Source organism: Symphalangus syndactylus, chromosome 18 (genome assembly GCF_028878055.3).
Source record: "Symphalangus syndactylus isolate Jambi chromosome 18, NHGRI_mSymSyn1-v2.1_pri, whole genome shotgun sequence".
Classification (NCBI taxonomy): domain Eukaryota; kingdom Metazoa; phylum Chordata; class Mammalia; order Primates; family Hylobatidae; genus Symphalangus; species Symphalangus syndactylus.
The window spans coordinates 9,777,929-9,801,536 of NC_072440.2; the positions used below are offsets into that span (position 1 = coordinate 9,777,929).

A 23,608-nucleotide genomic window follows, 5' to 3' on the forward strand; every position below is an offset into this window, starting at 1 on the left:
CCACGCCCAGCTAGCATCTGACAAAATTTAACACCCTTTCATGATAACATTTAACAAATTAGGAAGAGAAGAAAACCAGGCTGGGTGCGGTGGCTCACGTCTGTACTTGCTTGTAATTCCAACACTTTGGGAGGCCAAGGCGGGAGGATTTTAAGACCCCGTCTCTATGATATACAAAAGTTAGCCGGACATGGTGGTGTGCCCCTGTAGTCACAGCTGTGAGCTGTGATTGTGCCACTGCACTCCAGCCTGGGTGACAGGAGAGCCTGCCTCAAAAAAAAAAAAAAAAAAAAAAAAAACAAAAGAGAAAAAGAAAAAGAAGAAAAAAAGAAAAGAAAGAAAGAGAGAAAGAAAACCACCACCTCAAAATGATAAAAGTCATATACGAAAAACCCACTGTTAACATCATACTCAATGGTGAAAGACTGAAAGCTTTTCCCATAAGATCAGGAACTTCCAAGAGAAGGATGCCTGCTTTCGCCACTGCTATTCATCTTGGTACTAGAAGTTCTAGCCAGAGCAATTGGCCAAGAAAAGGAAATGAAAGGTATCTAAATTGGAAAGGAATAAGTTTGCAGATGGCATGCATAATTTTATATGTAGAAAACTCTAAAAGATTCCACAAAAAACTGTTAGAATAAATAAATTCAGCAAAGTAGCAGGGTACAAAATCAAGGACAAAAATTATCTTCATTTCTAAACAACACTGAAGAATCTGATAAGGAAGCTATGAGAGCAATGTATTTACAACAGCAGCAAAAATAATAAAATACTTACAAATTAATGTAACCAAAGAAGTGAAAAACATATACAGAGAAAACGACAAAACACTGCAGTAAGAAATTAAAGAAGACATAAATAAATGTTAACACATTCCATGTTCATAGCCTGGAGGATTCAATATTGTTAAAATGTCCATCCTAACCAACACAATCTACAGATTCAATGCAATTCCCATCAAAATTCCAATGACAGGCCGGGTGCAGTGGCTCACACCTGTAATCCCAAGCACTTTGGGAGGCTGAGGTGGGAGGAATACTTGAGGCCAGGAGTTTGAGACCAGCCTGGGCAATGTAGTGAGACCTCGTCTCTGGGGAAAAAATTCCAGTGGTGTATTTTGCAGAAACAGAAAAATGCATGTTAAAATTCGTATAAAAGATCTTGAAAAGCAAAATAAATTTTGCCAAAGAACAACAAAGCTGGAGGACTCAAATTTCCTGATTTCAAAACTTACTACAAAGCTGTAGCATCAAAACATCAAGTCGGTGGCCCGAGGAAGGAACTGAGGAGCACCCTCCAAGCCCAGCAGACCTGGGTCCCGAGGGAGGAGCTGAGGAGCACCTCTCCATCCCAGCAGACCCAGGTCCAGAAAAAGCTGGACCTCAATGAACCATTCATGCATTTGCCTACAAACTCAAAGTGACTGGGGGAGAGAGGACTGCATTCCCGACTCATGGCATCCTCCCTGCCCAGGATCTGTGAGTAAAACATATCTGAACTTGTTCCTATCACGGCAGTGGATTGAATTTGCACCTTCCATCCCAAGAACCCAGCACTGCCCAGGCCGGGTTTTCCCTGGCATTGGGGAACATAAGGTTGGGCTCCCAGTGCCAGGTGGTCAGGCAGGTATAACCTGGACACAGGCCAGACGAGAGCCACTGGGGCATCTGCCAGAATAAATAAGTTTCCTGTGTGAGGAACCCCAGTCATGGGACATCAGCCCGTGCTCCTGGTAAAACAAGGATCCCCTGAAGGGCTCATGGTGAACACCCAGGTCCCATTCCCTTCATTCTCCTTAGGACAGGGCTGCCAGCTGCTCTGGCACTGGAACTCCAGTTTAGCTGGGGACTCTGAGAATACCTCAAACCCCTACAGAAAATAACCCTCCTGGACAAAGGGCAATGTTCTCCCCTCAAACTGCCAAATTTAGACTTTTCTTCCTTCTTGAACTTTTCTTCTCCAGCCACCCCACTCAGAACATGCTCCTCTGTCTCCTATGTGGGTGGGGACCTGGGCTCTCCTCCCCTGGACCCTTGCCCTGCTGGCTCTGTCAGGATGATGTTAAAAGGCTGGAACACTTCTTGCTCATAACGAAGGCCTCCTAGTCTAGTGAGAGAGGCTGGGCTGATGGCAGAGGTATCCCTCAGTTCTTCTGCTCCAGACCCCAAAGGCCCTATGCGTGACCCCCAGTGAGGCTGTGAGATGCCAGCCCCTGGTGCACAGCAGGTCTGGCAGCATGAGTGCTATGGTGCCTCATCCCTCACGGCCAGGCAGTGACCCTCGTTATCCCAGCTACCTGTGAAGAAAACAAGCCAGATGAAGGTCTGAACCTGAGAAGGAACCTCCTGGCTTTGTCAGAAAACAAGAGCATTAGAAGATGCAAACACCCCACAGGCCATCAGACACTTCCTACCTCTGCAAGTAATGGCTGGAAAGTCAGGATGTCAATTTTTTGTTCCACACATTTTCTAAGTCTATCTGGGATTGGATATTGGGGAAGAAAACTTGGAAGTTGTCGTCTTGCGTTCCTTAAAAAATTAAGTTCACAAGTTAAAAACAAGTCTTTATCGCCAGGTATCACTAGACATTCTTACCTAAACATCCTTTCCTATTTTAGGAAGACCAAAGTCCATCCATTCCCTGAGAAGAACTGGTATATGAATAGCTGGTCTAAGGCAGTGGTTTGAAGCTTTTGTTTTAGCTCTGGGATCCTTTCCTCAAACAGTTCCCACAAGTGCTCTACTATTTGTAAACAGGTAAGCGTAGCTGCACAGGCTGCGGGAAAAACAGGGCTGGAACCCCCAGAATCTCCTGGAACCAGGAGTTTAAAAACAGCTGTTTTTAACGTTCTATGAGCTAAGCTCTTCCTACTGTATTTGACATCAGGACTCCATCTGGGCCTATCCCTGCAAAGCACACATTAGGAAAAGGCTGCTCTGTCTGGGTCCTGCCTTCGATTTGTTTTTGTTTTGTTTCCCAGCCTGTGGTTTCTCCGGGGAAATTCAGTTTGTTCAGGATGAAGAACATCGCTGCTCTGGAGGCAAGCCCAATGCAGCAACAGAAACAATGGGAAAGGGACAGACAGGAGAGGAGAAGCCAGGAGAGAACAGGGAAACGAAAAGCCAGAGTGAAGTCGATAAACCTCAACTCAGCAAATAAGGATGTTGGTTGGGCCTTTATCCCTCATTCCCTCCCAGCTCTCCATCTCAGTGCACTCTTACCCAAGAGAGAAGCCCACATTGTTCTCCATATTCCATTCACTGTCATCTCAATTTGGGTTCCACTGGGTCAGCCCTCAACAGGAGAAACGGGGTGAAGACACTCCCCATGGTTTGTGCTGAGGGTTATATCAACACTCATGTGCGAGGTGTATTTGGAAAGCATTGATTACTAATATGAACAAGGTAAAGGGAAACAAGGATGAACACTACAGGCTTAGGTCAACAGCCTGAACAGCTAACAGAACCACATGGCCTCAACAGACACACTGGATTAACAAAATGTGGTTCCTACCATGATGGGTGGCTAGAAACTTGGCTGGGAATGTGCTGGCCTACAGAGTCCCCCAGAACAGATCTGCTAAGTGAACACGCTGCTCTAGCTAAGAGCCAAAGCTGCCTGGCGCTGGGGGTCCTAGCAGGAAGTGCAGGGCCTGTGACAGGCGGCCACAGATGGACAGCTCTGGAAGCAGGCACCCGCCAATGCCCGTGTGGGCAGGTCCAGACACCTGGTGCTCCAGGTGTGCTTGAGCCAACCCGGGTCAGGCACTCTGCATCACCAACCTGACTGGCAGGAAACTGATGTCCTTGTTTTAGAGACACTCCCACACAATATGTTAATATTCACAGGGAAGTAACTGACCAGGGGGTTAAAATCCTTGTGGCTGTTGCTCTGTGTATTTCACTCTTTGTGTTAAGCCAAATGATAACTAGAAAGTTGCTTGGTGTGTCACTAGATGAGAACCAGGGATCCTCCAAGGCTCCTGTCATTAAAACTTGATCCTCAGGGACTCTGCTCTGCCTGGCAGCCAAGGGACCTTCCTGCTCCTTCTCTGGGTTACATCCCTACAGCCCCTTGATGTTGAAACTGTGCCCCAAAGAGTTAAAGAAACCAATGACTAACAGAAATTCTTGAGCCTGCAGGATGGGTGATAAGAGAAGCAACAACTCCAACACTGAGTCTCCCCCTGCTTATGACATCAAAGGACTGGCTGAGATCAGCTGGAACCAAGATGGACAACTGGAGTTTGTGCAGAGCTTGCTGACGTCACAGCCTGGATTCCCACCGTGTTTCATGCAAACTCCCTCCGAACTGGCACATGTGACCCGTGAGGTAGCATGAAGAGGTAACTACGCACATCCAAGGCCTTTCCAGACCTCCCTTTTCTTTCCACCAACCACCTATTAATCCCAGATTCTACCCACTCAACGTTTTCTGATAAAATTACTGCCTTAAAGCCAGCACAGAGAGACACATTTGAGCTTGACTCCTGTCTCCTTGGGGGTTGGTTTTCAATACAAAGCTTTTCTTTTCTCAGAAACCCACTGTCATAGCAATGGCCCCTAGTGCATCAGGCAGTGAGCCCCTTTTTCTCAATAATAATATGCCCAGGGATCATGACTGCTTATTCGCTTACTGAGTGATTGCTTTGTGCCAGAAAACTGCACATTTTACATGCCTGATCTCATTCAATCTTCAAACCACACGAGGCAGGGACTATCATTTTACCAATGAGAACAAGGCTCAGAGTGGTTAAGAAACTTGCCTAAGGTCACACAGCTTCTTGGTGGTGGTGCTGTGATTCAAACAATGGTCTAACGTTAAAAGGTAAACAACCACATGATATTCTTCCCTGGTAAAGGTTTTCCCTTTAGTCTGCAACTAAGTAGAAGTCCATAATCCCTCATTTTGAACTGTAACTGGGGCAACATGTGATTTGAAATTCAGAATCTTTCAATATTTGAAAAGCGACCCATCTCACCCTCAGGGAGGTCTGGGGTAGTAGCAGAGCTCAAACCCATCAGTTATTATAGCTGATGGAGGAAAAGTCACATCACACAGGACAAAGTCATTACACTTTAAAAAGCCTGCTATTCAGGGCTTTTTCATTTTATAACTACAGAAGAGAACACGTGGACGTGAAGTGCTTTCCTGAGACTACCCTCCAGCTAAAATCTGGGTGGTCCCTATGTTCCCCAGCCACAAGTCCCAGATCACACACTGCTTCTCACAACTTCATTCTTAAGTGGTACCACATCTTCAAACAGGCTTAGGGTGACCCCACAATCCTGTTGCCCCCAATGCGAACGACACGGGGATGCCGTGCACTACACACCATGGCCTCCTCAGGACAGGAGAAGTGGCGGGAGCTGGGTGAGGCCAGCCTGCTCTGAGAGCTGCCTTGGAATTGCCAGGGCAGAGTGGGGCTCGGGGGAGTGAAGGCCATCTTCCTTGGGCTTCACGCTGCTGCTGGGCAGCTGCAGAGACAGAACTTGACCTTCAGAGCTCCATGGAAATGCACCCTGTCCCGCAAATACAATCATGGAAAGACGCTTGAACCCCAGCCTCACCCCCTTTATACCTTCCCAGCCAGGTGGTGGCCACTGCCTGCCAGTGCACGTCCGCTTTTCCTTCACAGATAAAACTGCCAGACCAAGAGCCACACTCATTTCCCTTATGGTACCTTTTCTGTGTGGTCACAACAACTGTAGTTTTTGCAGATGTTAATGCTTGTGAACTTTTAAGCTTTTTCCAAGAAAATGGTTCGAGCGCAGCAATTAGTGACTCCTCCCCACTGATAACATTTACTTCAAGGTATCGCCCAATTAGGAAATCGGAAAAACAAAGCAAAAGGAGCTCCTTGCAGCGGCCAGGATTTCTTGAAAAAACAAAATGAAATTTAGTTTTAGTCATAAATAAGATAGGCAGTCAACACAATTTTCCTTTGTACATGCAAAAAAAGTGACAGAGCTAACAGTCATCTTTAGTCTTCAATAATTCTTTTTACAGAGAAAAAATAAATTTTCTAAAATAAGCTATGTAATTAATATTTTCTCAAGATAAAATTAAGCACCTACAGGCCGGGTGCGGTGGCTCAGGCCTGTAATCCCAGCACTTTGGGAGACTGAAGCGGGCAGATCGCTCGAGCCCAGGAGTTTGAGACCAGCCTGGGCAATACAGGATGAACCTGTCTCTGCAAACAATACACAAATTAACCGGACATGGTGGCGCGTGCCTGTGGTTCCAGCTACTTGGGAGGCTGAGGTGGGAGCCTAGGGAGGTGGAGGCTGCAGTGAGCTGTGATCATGCCTCTGCACTCCAGCCTGGGCAACAGAGTGAGACCCTGTCTCAAAAAAAAAAAAAAAAAAGTAAGCATCTACAATAGTTTTTTTTGTTATCCTAACACATAAAGAATACGAAAAATTTTTGATATTCCCAATTTTAAGTCAGAATTTTATGACATGACCAAAAATAGGTACTATATCCAATGTGCTTTCTGCCCAGTCCTTGCTGTGGCTCTAACTGGGACTACATCATCCACACTACACTTTGTGCCCACCTATGGCTTTTTTTTTTTGAGACGGAGTCTCGCTCTGTCACCCAGGCTGGAGTGCAGTGGCGTGATCTCGGCTCACTGCAAGCTCCGCCTCCCGGGTTCACGCCATTCTCCTGCCTCAGCTGCCCGAGTAGCTAGGACTACAGGTGCCCACCACCACGCCCAGCTAATTTTTTTTTATTTTTAGTAGAGACGGGGTTTCACTGTGTTAGCACCTATGGCTTTTTTTTTTAAAAAACTGTTTCTATGTTGTCATAATGTCAAAAAAAAAAAAAGCATTGAAGCTGGCTGCACCTCACACAGCTGACTGTGCACTTGCCACCTACAGCTTGATGTTGATGAGCTGTGATTTAATCACATTTAAGTTTTTTAAAAAATTTAGAATTAGACACCCAGCTGGAAGGCGATCATGCACTGTCGGGCAGCTTAGGCAGGGATGCAGGGACACAGGGAGCCGGAGGACAGGGCCTGTTTGGTCAGCTGATGTAACCAACCACACCAGGGAGAGCGGAGGGCTCAAGGTTGGCGTCTGGCATCCCAGCTAGGAAGGGGCCCTTCCTGCCTCAGCACACTGTGCTGTCCATGCCTTGGCCAAATGCCCAGGTGACGGGATGGAGATGACCGAGGTCCAAGGGCTTGGCTACAGGGAACACGGGCAAGGCAGTGAAGAGGAGCCGACGTGATATCTCAGAACAGCAGAAGCACAGGGAGCTCAGGCCTCAGAGAGCCTCAGAGACACCCTGTTTTCTTTGTGAGGGTGAGAGGCCGTCTGGTGAGGACCCTCATGAGTGGTGCGAAGTTACAGGATCCATTGCCCCAGGTGGGTCACACTTGGTAGCCAGCTTCTAGACCAATGCTTTTTCTTAGGATTGTCACATCAAAAAGGTTAGGTGAACCTTTTTGTTTTTTTGAGAGAGTCTTGCTCTGTCTCAGGCTGGAGTGCAGTCGTGCGATCTTGGCTCACTGCAACCTCCGTCACCTGGGTTTAAGCGATTCTACTGCCTCAGCCTCCTGAGTAGCTAGGATTACAGGGGCCCAAGTAATTTTTGTATTTTTAATAGAGGCGGGGTTTCACCATGGTGGCCAGGCTGGTTTCGAACTCCTGGTCTCAGGTGATCCACCCGCCTCAAAGGAGTACCTTTTATAACACGCAACCTAGAAGTATCAGAGAAACTTAAAAACGCGGCTCTCCCCAGACCTCCAGGCCCTTACTTTCCATCACATATGACCACAATGAAGGTTTTTCCCCCTGGAGGGACAAGCCCCCCAGGCTCGGGCTCTGTCATCTGCTTCCTTGATAGAATGTTGTCTTTTTCTCCATTTTCTCCTTTACAGGTACAGTCACCTGGGAAATAAAATTTTAATACAAAAGTAGACCAAAAGGTAAATTATCTTTAAAGTGCTGGCATGCTTAGTGGGAATGAATACTCTCTCACACACACAAAGACAGATGCACACAAAAACACGGGGCAAAGCCTCAGATCGTGGCTGGAAAAACATAAACAGAGAGAGCAGCTGGAAGTAGGAGAGGGCTGTGACTACGACTATCCACGTGCTGGGAGGGAAGGCCTGCCCCGGCGTGCCCAGCAATCTTTCCCTGCTTAGAAGTACTCAGGAGCCGGCTACCATCTGAAGCACCTCTTGGTATTTGTCAAGCTGCTTTTTGTCCCTCTCCCTAACCTCGTCAGCAAGAGGAGAAGGGCCTGAAGCCGAAGAGCTCAGAGCACAAAGCACTGCAGCTGCCGGGTGTTCTGGCCCCTGCTGCCCACCCTCTGTCCACAACTCACAACCCCACGGCCCCCAGCCCACCCGACCTCACGCAGTGACAGCAGAAACGTCCACTACCTGGAGAGATTCCTCTGTTGTTCACCAAACTGCTCTCTGACATCTGAGAGGTTTTGTTTTTTGTGTGGCTATTTAATGAGTTAATATTTTGATCTGATGAATTCTCCTTCTCAGGAACAGAAACAAAAGATACCACGGGGCACATCTGGTCTTTATCCAGCATTTGAAATCTGAATTGTTTAGATTTATCCCAGCCAGCCAGTTTACAGCTGACTAAGTTTTGAGGAATGTCTCCTTTATTCCTGGAAAAATAAAATTAACTATGAACACAGCCAGGATTTCTAAAACCAAAATATTCAGTTATCATAAAACACAGAACTTAATCTAGGAAGTGGTGACTACAAATACACTTATGAATATAAGTCAAAAGGTCATTTTTGGGTAAAAAATTTTGAAAAGGTCTTCATGCCAGGTGCGGTGGCTCATGCCTGTAATCCCAGCACTTTGGGAGGCTGAGATGGGCGGATCACGAGGTCAGGAGATCGAGACCATCCTGGCCAACATGGTGAAACCCCGTCTCTACTAAAAATACAAAAAATTAGCTGGGTGTGGTGGCGGGCGCCTGTAGTCCCAGCTACTCGGGAGGCTGAGGCAGGAGAATGGCGTGAACCTGGGAGGCGGAGGTTGTGGTGAGCTGAGATCGTGCCACTGCACTCTAGCCCGGGTGACAGTGCAAGACACTGTCTCAAAAAAAAAAACAAAGAAAAAAGAAAAGATCTTCATAAAGAAAAAAATAAATGACCAAAGTAAAGTTGGTTTTACAGAAATTATTGTCATAGTGTAAAAGCCATTAATGTAGCTTTATAGAAAATGTTTCAGTGGCAAACTCACTCTATCCAGATCACCATGGTTTTACTTCTTCCTTCCTTTAGGGTTCCAAAATGTGTCATCTGTGTAACTTCAATATCACCTTTGTTCTTCAACAAAATGGTTCCATAGAAATGAGTGGCCTCATGAACGGGGGCGGCGTCTCTGAAAAAAGAGCCCCAGAAAGACATCCCTCTGCAGCAGCACCACCCCTTCCTCGCCTGCCTCCGCTCCTGAGGATAGACTGCTGGTGGGGGCACTCAGAGGACCACCTCACCATAGGCAGGGCTTCCACAGACTTAGGTTTCTAAGGAGGATGGCAAATCCTAAGGAAGAGAACGACGCACTTCATCAAGTCTAGAGAAAAGGGAGCAGCCCAGGGGACAACCACAGGCGAGGAGCCTGAGAACGGTGTCCTGAACGTGCTCCCCAGCACTCCCCTACCTCCTGTGCAGAGTGCAGAGTTAGGGTGGCACATTCTCAGTCCTCTTCTCTCCAGCCACCTCCCAAGGTGGTGGTGGGGGAAGCATGGGCCTTGCCTATTAGGGCTCCACTAAACTTGCTTTGGAAAGAGTTTTGTTGCTTTGAAGTGTTTGAAAACAATGAAATGAGTTTTTCTCTTTAGAAAATGAGAAGATGAGATTTTACCTTTCCCTAAAAATGGACCCATTTACTTCCCCTTCTTCTACTGATGCTGCAGGCTTGATTCTCCTCCCTGCCTCTCCACAAGCTCTTTCCAGAAGGTAAACCTGCCTCATGCCACTTCCCAGTCTGCAGCACCATTAAAAAAATGGAGTCTCTAGAATGGCTCCCCACAATTCTGGCCCCTGCTGCTAACTCGGTGAGGTTCCCAGCTACAGAGCAGCCCCTCCTGGCGGGTGCCTGTCTGGCTCTTCCTTCTCCGTGTGCCCAGGTGTGACAAGGGAGGTGCCGGGGCAGAGAGTCCACAGCGTTGCTGATGGACAGGGTGGGGATTTTGCAGGAAGGAGTCGTCAGATGCGACTGCCCGGTCTGTGGCTCAGTCCCCACAGGAGAAGCTGCGGAGCTCTTGCCATGGGAAGGCTGTGGGACTGAGTGGAGAGCAGGAGGTCGCTTGGCACATGATCTATTTCTAGAGTGCAGAGGGGCTGCCCCACCTGGGGCCACGAGCTGAGGAACAGGCACCCCGGCTTCCCTGGCTCGCCCACCCCAGCAGCTTCTACTCTGTGGTCAGGAGGCCTCAGTGGGGAAATGCTGTTGGGGCAGAAACAGGTCTTTTTCAAGCATTTCTAGCCTAAAGAGAAGAGTAAGGAAAGCGCGGGTTCCGTGCTATGCTGTCTCCTTAGCGGCCCTGGTGAGTCCCTGAAGACCCCAGGCCACGCTGCAGGCCCATGCTTCCTGGGCCTGATGCAAGAATGGGACGCCACAGCTTCTGCCTGGGGATGAGGTCAGAGAACAGACAGGAAGCCTGAGGAGTCCAACTCAGACATAGGAGGAGGTGCAGGTCTTATTTCCTGGCACCGCCAGGCTCAGCGGACTGGGCTGAAAGCAGAGCTCCTGTGTGTCCCAGGCTTCTGTGGTCAGACGCAGTGGGAGCAGTGCACATCACATCCACGCCCCACGAGATGGGCCCTAGGCACCCTCCCAAAGGAAAGAGTGGTCCACTGGGGAGGGCGAACTGGGCTCCGAGCACCCAAACAAGCATCTGCCAGTGGGCCGTGGGGCGAGGCTCCTAGGAGGCTGAGCCCATCAGGCCCTTGAGCCCACCAGGCCCTGTCCCATAACACCTCCCACAGCCCCGAGTCCACCCTCCGGCGGCTCCCTTACGTGGGGCGCACTGCTCCGCACACCCCTGTGGCTCAGTTCACACGGGGCTGTCTGTCTGCACCCAGAGGTCCAGCCAGGCACCAGATATGGGGCTGGAAAGCAGACATTTTCCCCAGACAGAACCTGTATTCTACAGGGATCAAAAATTAGCGGACTGATGGAGGAGATGTCTCAGAAGCTCACTGGTGGTGAGTGAGGAGTGTGAAAAGAAAATAAAGACTCGGGGCCGGGTGCGGTGGCTCACGCCTGTAATCCCAGCATTTTGAGAGGCTGAGGCGGGCGGATCACGAGGTCAGGAGACTGAGACCATCCTGGTTAACACGGTGAAACCCCGTCTCTACCAAAAATTAGCCAGGCGTGGTGGCGGATGCCTATAGTCTCAGCTACTCGGGAGGCTGAGGTGGGTGAATGGCGTGAACCCAGGAGGTGGAACTTATAGTGAGCCGAGATCGCATCACTGCACTCCAGCCCGGGCGACAGAGCGAGACTCCGTCTCAAAAAAAAATAAAATAAAAAAGCAAAGACAGAGTTGGGACCCCACTCACCATGCCAAAAGGAAAAAACTCAGCCAGAAGCTGAGTCATGAAAGAAGTTGCCTTACTTTGTCCTTAAGCAGAGAGCTAGGAGACAAGGTTAAACATCTCCATGTTACCTTCTCTTACATCAAAATGCTGATTTACACAACCCACTCTCCCTCCCTGCTCCTTTTCCTTTCCTCTTGCAAATGTGTATTCAGTCATGTGACCACACCCTCTTTCTCCGCCAGCCCACTTTTCTCTTTTAAATATTGAAGACCTCAAAATCATCTTTGGAAAAAGGCATGAACTACAGATTGTTCCTGTGGATTTGTGGTCCTTTTTCCCAGGCATGTCCTTCACCTTGGCAAAGTGAACTTCTAAATTGATTGAGACCTGTCTCACATACCTTTTCGTTACAGGAGGAAAGGCAGGCAGGGAGGGGGCGGGTCAGAGCTGGGGCTGCCCACAAGTAGGGAGCTCAGGGAAGCCTCGTCATGTCTAGCACACAAAGAAGAACACAGATACAGGAAATCTAATAATTTTTTTTTTTTAAATTGGAGATGGAGTCTGGCTCTGTTACCCAGGCTGGAGTGCAGTGGCGCAATCTCTGCTCACTGCAACTTCCGCTTCCTGGGTTCAAGCAATTCTACTGCCTAGCAGCTGGGATTAAGGGTGCGCACTGCCACGCCTGGCTAATTTTTTGTATTTTAGTAGAGATGGGGTTTCACTGTGTTGCCCAGGCTGTTCTCGAACTCCTGAGCTCAGGCAATCCACCCGCCTTGGCCTCCCAAAGTCCTAGGATTACAGGCGTGAGCCACTGTGGCCGGCCAGAAATCCAGTAATTTTATTTATTTTATTTTATTTTTTTTTGAGACGGAGTCTCGCTCTGTCGCCCAGGCTGGAGTGCAGTGGCGCATCTCGGCTCACTGCAAGCTCCGCCTCCCGGGTTCACGCCATTCTCCTGCCTCAGCCTCTCCGAGTAGCTGGGACTACAGGCGCCCGCCACCACGCCCGGCTAATTTTTTGTATTTTTAGTAGAGACGGGGTTTCATTGTGGTCTCGATCTCCTGACCTCGTGATCCGCCCGCCTCGGCCTCCCAAAGTGCTGGGATTACAAGCGTGAGCCACCGCGCCCGGCCTGAAATCCAGTAATTTTAAGAACCAACTACGTCCAATGCATTTTTTAAATGCCAAAATGTGAAACAACAAAAGAGAAAAATCCACCCAAAATGGCAATCGCTAATGTAAGATAAAGGATGAAGAGGGACCCCAAACTCCATCTTCAGTCAACCACGGAGATGGCTGAAAGCTTCCAAAAGACAGTCTCTTTTTTTGTTTTTTTGAGACGGAGTGTCACTCTGTTGCCCAGACTGGAGTGCAGTGGCCTGATCTCAGCTCACTGCAAGCTCTGCCTCCCGGGTTCACGCCATTCTCCTGCCTCAGCCTCCCGAGTAGCTGGGACTACAGGCACCCGCCACCATGCCTGGCTAATGTTTTGTATTTTTAGTAGAGACGGGGTTTCATTGTGGTCTCGATCTCCTGACCTCGTGATCCGCCCGCCTTGGCCTCCCAAAGTGCTGGGATTACAAGCGTGAGCCACCGCGCCCGGCCACTGTCTTTTTTTTTTTTGAGACAGTCTTCCTCTGTCACCCAGGCTGGAGTGCAGTGGCACAATCTCGCCTCACTGCAACCTCTGCCTCTTGGGTTCAAGTGATTCTCCTGCCTTGGCCTCCCAAGTAGCTGGGATTACAGGTGCCTGCCACCACACCCGGGTAATTTTTGTATTTTTAGTAGAGATGGGGTTTCTTCATGTTGGCCAGGCTGGTCTCGAACTCCTGACCTCGTGATCCACCCACCTCGGCATCCCAAAGCGTTGGGATTACAGGCGTGAGCAACCATGACCAGCCTCCTTTTCCTTTCTCTTTTTTAAGACAGAGCCTTGCTGTGTTGCCCAGGCTAGAGTGCGGTAGCACGATCACAGCTCACTGCAGCCTCAAGCTCCTAAGCTCAAGCAATCTTCCTGCTTCAACCTTGTGCGTAGCTGGGACCAGAGGTGCACATCACCATGCTCGGCTAAATTTTTTTTTTTTCTTTTTGAGGAGTCTCGCTCTGTTGCCCAGGCTGGAGTGCAGTGGCACGATCTCGGCTCACTGCAAGCTCTGCATCCCGGGTTCACGCCATTCTCTTGCCTCAGAGTCCTGAGCAGCTGGGACTACAGGTGCCCGCCACCACGCTCGGCTAATTTTTTGTATTTTTTAGTAGACATGGGGTTTCACCATATTAGCCAGTATGGTCTCGATCTCCTGACCTCGTGATCCACCCGCCTCGGCCTCCCAGAGTGCTGGGATTACAGGCGTGAGCCACCACGCCCGGCCTCGCTCGGCTAATTTTTTAATGTTTTGTAGAGATGGGGTCTCACTATGTTGCCCAGGCTGGTCTCAAATTCCTGGGCTCAAGCAATTCTCCTGCCATGGCCTCCTGAAGTGCTAGGGATGCTCTCCTTTTACCCCAACAACTCAGGGCTTGAAATGTCTACTATTTGGCTTATTAAGGTAACTCTTCAAAATATACTTATATTGGGCCTTTCACATCCCAAAGGAGAAAAGCGTTTTCTTTGAGATGGAGTTTTGCTTGTCGCCCAGGCTTGAGTGCAGTGGCGCGATCTCAGCTCACCGTGACCTCTGCCTCTCAGGTTCAAGCAATTTTCCTGCCTCAGCCTCCCGAGTAGCTAGGATTACAGGTGAGCACCACCACGCCCAGCTAATTTTATACTTTTAGTAGAGACAGAGTTTCACCATGTTGGTCAGGCTGGTCTTGAACTCCCAACCTCAGGTGATCCGTCTGCCTCAGCCTCCCAAAGTGCTGGGATTACGGGCGTGAGCCACCGCACCTGGCCAGAAAAGCGTTTTCTTACCGCCTCTTCACTAGGGTCATACAAAGCGCCCTCCAGAGGTAGCATGACTGGCTGCTCTCCACCACCACTGCATTGACCACGTCACCTCGCCGGGGTATGTACCCATCTGGCAGTTTCAAGGAGTCCAAGGTAAAGAAGATGCTTTCTTCTATCACGCCGTTCCTTCCACAGAGGCTAGAGATGCAGACCTGGGAGCAAAGAGCTGAGCGTCACGGGAAGCAGGTGCTGCACGACACCATGGCGCAGCTCTGACACACGCCCAAGTCAGCCCAAAGCACACAAGCTGCACCAGGAAGCTCAAGTCTGCCATCCCATAGCACTGGTCCAGTGACTCTCCAACACATCTTTCTCCTTAGAACATTTTAGTACTGTTGCATGAACTGCAGACCTTAGAATTTAGGTATGCAAGCACTAGGAGTTACTGTTTCCTAGGAAAACACACTCCTCTTTGGCCATGACAAAGCTTTATTTTTCCAGGCTCCCAACACATGCAGGAGAAGCCTGGGCCGTGCAAGTTACCCCTGATGGCAGGTCTGCTAGAGGCACAGAGAGGAGCCACTTGTCGGCACGCTACCTTGTCCACGCGCTTGTATCTCAGTGGCTTCACCGAGGTGGCTTCGCTGCTCCACGTGCCGGGCCGGATCCGGTACTCAGCCTCCACCCAGTCTCCCTTGCAGGGCTCGAAGCCTAAAACCGCCAGGAAAAAAGCCATGGTAGTGTTAAAGTGCACAAGTTATTCTGAGGTCGTGGTGCACTGAAATCATTTCTATCATATCTGAGGATACATTTGAACATTTAAAAGGCACTTTCTACTACTGTGAGAAACATATTTTGGAATAAAAACCCCTGAAGTATTATTAACCACTGCAATAAAATGTGCTGAGCTGGAGCCTCTCACTCACACCTCCAGGCTCTAGAAGGTGCAATGTGCATGCTCGTGGCAGTCCTTCCCCATGTGGCACATCTGAGGGCAGGTGGCATCCCCCTTTCCCCCATCCTGCAGTGTTTGTGGCACCTCCCTGTCAGGGACACACACGGTGCTCGGGAACAGAGAGACACCTGCACTCAGGTGTGAGGGAAGCACTCAATGGTCCAGCCAGCCCCTCAGTGTGCCAGAGAGCTGTGCTGTGGCCCAAGCCATGGCCTGCCGGACGCAAGACACCGCTGGGCCTCCCGCAGCTGGTGGAAAACTGCAGGTTCAGTGACATGAAGTGGCTGAGTGGTGCTGACAGAACAGAGAGATGGTCTGCACAGGTCTGCCATGGTACAGGTAGTTAAAATCTTTTTGTTATTTTGCAATAAGCACTCTGGAAGCTCAAAAAAAAGTGTTTAATTGAATACTGAGTTTGTTTCTCCAGAAAGCTGGTGATGCACATGTAACAGCACAAATATCAGCCGACGCCTACATTCAACATGTGAGCCACGGTGAAATCACTGTCTATGTGAAAACAGAGGCCAAGCGTGGTGGCTCACGCCTGTAATCCCAGCACTTTGGGAGGCTGAGGCAGGCGGATCACAAGGTCAGGAGATCGAGACCATGGTGAAACCCCGTCTCTAATAAAAATACAAAAAATTAGCCGGGAGCAGTGGTGGGCGCCTGTAGTCCCAGCTACTCAGGAGGCTGAGGCAGGAGAATGGCGTGAACCCAGGAGGTGGAGTTTGCAGTGAGCTGAGATCACGCCACTGCACTCTAGCCTGGGTGACAGAGCGAGACACCACCTCAAAAAAAAAAAAAAAAAAAAAAAAGAAAATAGAAGACACTAAAATATGCTAGGGCACTGACTTCAAGGTCAGGGAGTATTTTAAGAAGACCATGTCCTGGCCGGGCACGGTGGCTCACGCCTGTAATCCCAGCACTTTGGGAGGCCAAGGTAGGTGGATCACGAAGTCAGGAGATCGGGACCGTCCTGGTTAACACAGTGAAACCCCGTCTCTACTAAAAATACAAAAAATTAGCCAGGCGTGGTGGCGGGCACCTGTAGTCCCAGCTACTCAGGAGGCTGAGGCAGGAGAATGGCATGAACCTGGGAGGCAGAGCTTGCAGTGAGCCGAGATTGCGCCACTGCACTCCAGCCTAGGTGACAGAGCGAGACTCCATCTCAAAAAAAAAAGAAGACCATGTCCTAAAACCACAATTTAATATGTGAAACTCTGGAGACACATTTATACAGCGTTTTGTAAACCATGCCTTCATTTATTCCACAATTGTTTAACAGAATTTTCCCAATTTTTATTCTGAATTTCCTGGACATAAATGAAAAGTGAAGCAATAGCTATTAATGTACTAGTTCTATATGTTGTACAGTTACTTTAGAGAAAAAAAAAGTTAAATTCAAGTAATTTTTTTTCCAGCAGAATCATGGAATCATAGTAAAGATTTCTAGCACTTTGTGAGGCTGAGGTGGGAAGATCACTTGAACTCAGGAGTTTGAGACCAGCCTGGGCAACACAGTAAGATCCCATCTCTAAAAAAAAAAAAAAAAAAAGAATTAGTTGGGTGTGGTGGCATGAGCCTGAAGTCCCAGCTACTCACGAGGCTGAGGTGGGATCACTTAAGCCCAGGAATTCCAGGCTGCAGTGAGCTATAATTGTGCCACTGCACTCCAGCCTGGGTGACAGAGTAAGACCTTGTCTCTAAAAAACAAAAACAAGCAAACAAAAGTAAAGATTTCAGAAGAACTTTCTATTGAAGGAGAAATATTTGACATTATGGTGAATGCCACTGTAAATTAAGTTTAGAAATTCAACACTGGAGATAAAAACATGTGTTTCTACAGTGATAACAGGATGTTAACGGAGTAAAGCACCACAGTACAAATCAGACCCTGCAGGTCAGGAAGCTGAGACAGCAGAAATGCACTCAGATGGCTATAGTGCACACGCGATCCTCCAGACATGCAGCCAGCTGGAAGACAAGCACGTACAAGTTCCTGAATTTCTGTGACATACATACATGCACAACTCCTGTGACAAAGCTCATGACAATGAAACACAAACATGGACATTGGGGGCTGGCAGCCCTCATTTTCTCTTTGCTGCTCCCCCAACCTGGATTTTACAAATGCTTGAACCTGAGGAACCGTTCTGTAAATCAACCAAAAGGTCCTGTGATGATGCTCCTTTTACTTTCTTTTTAAGTGAGATCTCTAAATTTTGGTTTTACTTTGTTCAAGTCAGCAGAAAATCTTTAATACATGTAGAACCCAAAATCTTCAGCTTTTGATACCTTTTGCAAATTGTAGTTATTGAAAATAAAGCTGATGAACAGGAAAACAGAAAAACAATGGAGGAAATAATCAATCAGATCTCAGGAGCTCAAATGGAATCCACAGATGAATGCTGAAATTCTAAGACTGGACTTGAGAATATTCCAAACTTTCAAAAGAATCTTTTGATGAAGCCCTTTCTTAACCTGGACAAGCTGACATTCTGTAACGGCATGAATGGCCCTGAGATGCTGAGAAGACCTACACATGGAAAGAATGACAGAGACAACTTACTTGATGAATGTCAGCTTGTAAAAATGTTTGAACACTTACGGGCTCTGAATTGATGCAAAAAGACAGTACCTACGAAAACATCTGCGCTGGAACAGTAATATATTTCAATAGAAAAAAAATACAGAATTGTCAACATCTTACATTTTACAGATTTTGCTTTGAGTTTACTAATATTTCCTCAATTAAAAACACTATGGCTCAAGAACAGCCTGGGCAACGCGGTGAAACCGTGTCTCTACAAGAAACACAAAAATTAGCTGGGCATGGAGGTGCATGTGTGTAGTCCCAGCTACTAGGGAGGCTGAGGTGGGAGGACTGCTTGAGCCCATGAGTTTGAGGCTGCAGTGAGCTATGACTGAGCCACTGCACTCCAGCCTGGGTGACAGAGGGAGACTGTGTCTTAAAAAAAAAAAAAAAAAAGCCTCAATCAAAGGTGTTTACAATTTCAATTTCAAATTCATCAACCATAAAAATGCAACTTTGAAGACGACGCCAGGCAATTATATGAAATAATAAGAGTAAGATCATGTTGAAAAATATACATTTTTCAGAAAAATATATCTTAGATGCTAAGATATTAAAGTATGTTAATATGTACCAAGAATATAATGTCGATAACCAATGACTTTTTTTAATATACCCACCTTTTTTTTATAGTTTCTGAAAAATACTACTTTAAAAGTCCACTAATATAATAAAATCACTCTGTTAACCAATACATAGATATTTCAAAAATGATCTAATTTTAATTCTGACATCCCCTTTCCTTCTCAAACGTGTACCAGTTTGGAGGCTAAACCACATGGTCATCCTGGCTGTAGCTCCGGCTGTGAGGGGCTGTGGCCTCATGGGAAGGACAGACGCCTCCAAAGGGCACCAGGCAGGGAGTGCCCCTCCCAAACTCACTCCCCAGACCCCTGCGCCAATTTCTGCTAGTGCTTTCCACAAGCACCAAGAACAAGGCTGGACAGTCCACACAGGGCAGGCTGGGGGAGATTAGACAGAAGGCACCGGTCTGTGGCCTGTTAGAAACCAAGCTGCATAGCAGGAAGTGAGTTGGGGATAACAAGCAAAGTTTCATCTATATTTGCAGCCGCTCCCCATTGCTCACATTATAGCCTGAGCGCCGCCTCCTGTCAGATCAGCAGGGGTAGTAGATTCTCATAGGAGCTGGAACCCTATTGTGAACCGTGCATGTGAGGGATCTAGGTTGCGCACTCCTTATGAGAATCTAATGCCTGACGACCTATCACTGTCTCCCATCACCCCCAGATGGGACCATCTAGTTCTGGGAAAACAAGCTCAGGGCTCCCACTGACTCCATGTTATGGTGAGTTGTATAATTATTTCCTTATAAATTACAACGTAATAATAATAGAAATAAAGTGCACAATAAATGTAATGCACTGAAATCATCCCAAAACTATCCTCCCTCCCTGGTCTGTGGAAAAAATTATCTTTCACAAAACTGGTCCCTGGTGCCAAAAAGTTTGGGGACTGCTGCTCTAAGTGGATGCACAAACTGATATAACTTGAAAATAATGAAATCACCTGATGTGTGACCCAGCTGGGTGCTGCGGCCACACGGACTACAATAAGAACCTGTGAAACCTCGATCTCACCATACACTACTCAGTGCTCAACCAGGAATGAAGAGGGCCGGGACGGAGCCACCACATGCTCGCAGCTCAGACCCCACCTTCAGGCCAGTGGATCCTACCTGGGGGCCATTCTGTCCTCAGGGGCCATTTGATGGCATCTGGACATGCTCTAGGTTATCATAACATGGCCAGGGCAGGACGCAGCTAAACAGCCTCCAGTGCCCAAGACAAGCCCCACCACAGAGAATGCTTCAGCCTAGATGTTGGAGCGCTGAGGATGAGAAACTGTGCTTCAGCTAAATGTCCAATTCAATTTTAGCTGCCTTCATCCAAATGGCAGAGGGTTTACCAGACATGTATATAAAACAACCTGAGCCCCACCACTGATGTTAAGCATTCCCATCTCACATGTGTTGTCTACAAACCTCAGGAGCAGGCCAGGGCTGGGGGACAGTGCTGTTCAAACATGCACAAGCACGGTCTCCTCCTCCAGTCACATGCCCCAGCACGCTGTCCACATTTGCTCCCTCCCACGCTACAACCACGCGTTCCCCTCTGCTGCCCTCGTGTGTCAGACCTCACTGAGGTAACCTCAGAGGGTTGTGTTTAGGACAGAACCTGACCCAGGCCGGCTGGCATTACCTGGACCCTCCTCCCGCCACACCTGTGACCCGCTCAGCTCTGCCCCAGCCTCAAGGCTACATGCAGGAAGGAACTCCAAACCACATACCCTAGTCTTCTGACACGACCCTGGACAGTTGCTGCAGAGCAGAAGATGTTAATTATTTTTTCTTTTTTTTTGAGGAGTTTCGCTCTGTTGCCCAGGCTGGAGTGCAGTGGCACGATCTTGGCTCACTGCAACCTCCGCCTCCCAGGTTCAAGTGATTCTCCTGCCTTAGCCTCCAGAGTAGCTGGGATTACAGGCATGCACCACCACCACCCAGCTAATTTTGTATTTTTAGTAGAGACGGGGTTTCTCCATGTTGGTCAGGCTAGTCTTGAACTCCCAATCTCAGGTGATCTGCCCGCCTCAGCCTCCCAAAGTGCTGGGATGACAGGTGTGAGTCACTGTGCCAGGCCTGATGCTAATTATTTTCTCTGTTCACTTGCTTACTTTGTTCTCTCTCTCAAAATGCGAATTCTTTGAAGCAGCGTCTAGTAGAGTAAGCACTCTAATAATTTGTTGAATTAATGTCAAGAAGGAAACAGCATCTTCTGACTCTCCCATAAGCAAATGAAAAATTTAGCATAATTCTTCCTTTTGCCACCTTTAGGTCAGAAGTTATAAATAAAGTTTTATGAGGACACAGCCGCACCTTTTGCTCAGGTACAGCTATGTCTACTTTCAGCTACGTGGTACCACCATCCTGTGAGGAGGAGCTTTGAAGGAGACGGTGCTTGAGGGGTTTGCTGATCTCATTAGATACTGTGTTTCAGCCTTTTTGCACACTGTATTTTCTCTTTCAAAAAAGTTCTTTTGCTGTGGTCCTTAGGTTTTGTGATTGTGTTCACAGCGATTCTGACATGTCTGAGTGTGACTCTCTCAGCCTCAAGAGGACCTGACTTTGCCTCACTTGAGGTTTTTTATACCGGGAAATCCCTTGGCCTGGGCTCCGGATCCCTGCCCATCTTTATTCCTCAGGGGACACTTTCTCTTCTCTGCCCCATCAACATCCGCAACATCAAACATTTCTGGTTTTCTTCCTCTTGAGCCATTTCCTGGCGACACCCCTGAGAGGGGCTTCCTGTTACCAGGGTTGAGGGGCCTCCATGATTACAGTCGCCTTTCCCCAGAACTGAGCATTTCTCTGGCAGCACAGAGATTCTAAAATCCCAATAGACACCTATCGATTTCATCTTGGGGATCCCAGGGTTAACAACCAAGGTCAAGGCTGGGCACGGTGGCTCATGCCTATAATCCCAGCACTTTGGGAGGCCTAGGTGGGTAAATCACCTGAGGTCAAGAGTTCAAGACTAGCCTGACCAACGTGGCGAAACCCCGTCTACTAAAAATACAAAAATTAGACAGGTGTGGTGGTGCACAGCTGTAGTTTCAGCTACTCGGGAAGCTGAGGCAAGAGAATTGCTTGAATCCAGAAGGTGGAGGTTACAGTGAGCTAAGATCAGACCACTGCACTCGAGCCTGGGCAACAAGAGTGAAACTGTCTCAAACAAGGAAAAAAAAAAAAAACCCACAAAAGGCCAGGCGCAGTGGCTCATGCCTGTAATCCCAGCACTTTGGGAGGCCGGGGCGGGCGGACCACAAGGTCAGGAGATCGAGACCATCCTGGCTAACACATTGAAATCCCATCTCTACTAAAAATACAAAAAATTAGCCAGGTGTGGTGATGGGCACCTGTAGTCCCAGCTATTCAGGAGGCTGAGGCTGAGGCAGGAGAATGGCATGAACCTGGAAAGCGGAACTTGGAGTAAGTCAAGATCGTGCTACTGCACTCCAGCCTGGGAGACAGGGCAAGATTCTGTCTCAAAACAAAAACAAAAACACACACACACATAAAAACCAAGGTGAAAAGGAGTGAGACAGCAGCTTTCTGGTGGGCAGAGCCACCACCCAGACCTCCCACCCCGCAGCTTAAAGCAGAAAACTTCTATTCATCTTCCAACAGGCAGTGCTGTGGGCTGTGCAAATGGACTTCAGCTCAGAAGTCACCTCCCCGGGCAGCTTTTCCAATTCCTGCCCTACCACAATGTATGCAGAGGTCTGTTTCTCCTGGGGAAGAAGAAACAGACCTGAATATGGAGTCCAGCTCCGTCTTCACCACCATAGGCAGCAGGAGTAGAGCAAACCGCTGCTGAGTTCAGCTCAGTCAATGGCATCCATTCTTTCTTTAGGTATAAAAACAAATTCTTTGATCAGCCAAAAACAAATGCAATAAAAAATGGATATATACAGCCAGGAGCGGTGGCTCACACCTGTAATCCCGGTACTTTGGGAGGTCGAGGCGAGTGGATCACAAGGTCAGGAGTTCGAGACCAGACTGGCCAACATGGTAAAACCCTGTCTCTACTAAAGATACAAAAAGTTAGCCTGCTGTGGTGGTGGGCACCTGTAGTCTCAGGAGGCTGAGGTAGGAGAATCCCTTGAACCCAGGAGGTGGAGGTTGCAGTGAGCCGAGATCCTGCCACTGCACCTCAGCCTGGGCAACAGGGTGAGACTCCAACTCAAAAAAAAAAAAAAAAAAAGAAAGAAAAAGAATATATACTTTAGGAAACACACAATGCTAACCCCAAGCCCTATTTTAAAACATCTAAAGTACTTTAAATAGTACCTCAGCATGCCTGTAACACTAACTTAGATCATAACACTATAATTATATGGAGGCAACAACTACCTAGAAATTACTGACTGCATTTAACAAATGAACACAAAATACATAAAAGCACAAGTTTAAATAGTGACCTGGCTGGGTACAGTGGCTCATGCCTGTAATCCCAGCACTTTGGGAGGCCGAGGCGGGTGGATCACCTAAGGTCAAGAGTTCCAGACCAGCCCAGCCAACCTGGTGAGACCCCATCTTTACTAAAAATGCAAAAAATTAGCTGGGCCGGGCGCGGTGGCTCACGCTTGTAATCCCAGCACTTTGGGAGGCCAAGGCGGGCGGATCACGAGGTCAGGAGATCGAGACCACAGTGAAACCCCGTCTCTACTAAAAATACAAAAAATTAGACGGGCGTGGTGGCGGGCGCCTGTAGTCCCAGCTACTCGGAGAGGCTGAGGCAGGAGAATGGCGTGAACCTGGGAGGCGGAGCTTGCAGTGAGCTGAGATTGCGCCACTGCACTCCAGCCTGGGTGACAGAGCGAGACTCCGTCTCAAAAAAAAAAAAAAAAAAAAAAAAATTAGCTGGGCATGGTGGTGCACACCTGTAATCCCGGCTACTCGGGAGGCTGAGGCAGGAGAATCAGTTGAACCCAGGAGGCAGAGGTTGCAGTGGGTTGAGATTGCACCACTGCACTCCAGCCTGGGCAAGAGTGAGACTCCGTCTTGAAAAACAAAAACAAAAACAAAAAAACAAAACAGTGACCTGGTGCCCTCTCCCAA

At 48.2% G+C, this 23,608-nt stretch overlaps 1 protein-coding gene across 12 annotated transcripts in view; it reads right to left on the minus strand.

Moving 5' to 3' along the window:
* The window catches only part of MOV10L1 (Mov10 like RNA helicase 1), a 70,080-nt gene that overhangs the window by 36,528 nt on the left and 9,944 nt on the right, over positions 1–23,608 (minus strand). For 9 of the 12 annotated variants that reach the window (XM_063622483.1, XM_055252853.2, XM_063622481.1 and 6 more), the window contains exons 4-10: positions 15,021–15,133; positions 14,447–14,634; positions 9,233–9,373; positions 8,402–8,643; positions 7,769–7,901; positions 5,582–5,878; positions 2,414–2,528 (exon numbers count right to left, since the gene is read on the minus strand). In XM_063622483.1, coding sequence (XP_063478553.1) covers positions 2,414–2,528; positions 5,582–5,878; positions 7,769–7,901; positions 8,402–8,643; positions 9,233–9,373; positions 14,447–14,634; positions 15,021–15,133 — 1,229 coding nt within the window. The remainder of the gene's footprint in view (positions 1–2,413; positions 2,529–5,581; positions 5,879–7,768; positions 7,902–8,401; positions 8,644–9,232; positions 9,374–14,446; positions 14,635–15,020; positions 15,134–23,608) is intronic. The other 3 variants (XM_055252859.2, XM_055252855.2, XM_055252857.2) reach the window with 2 other exon arrangements.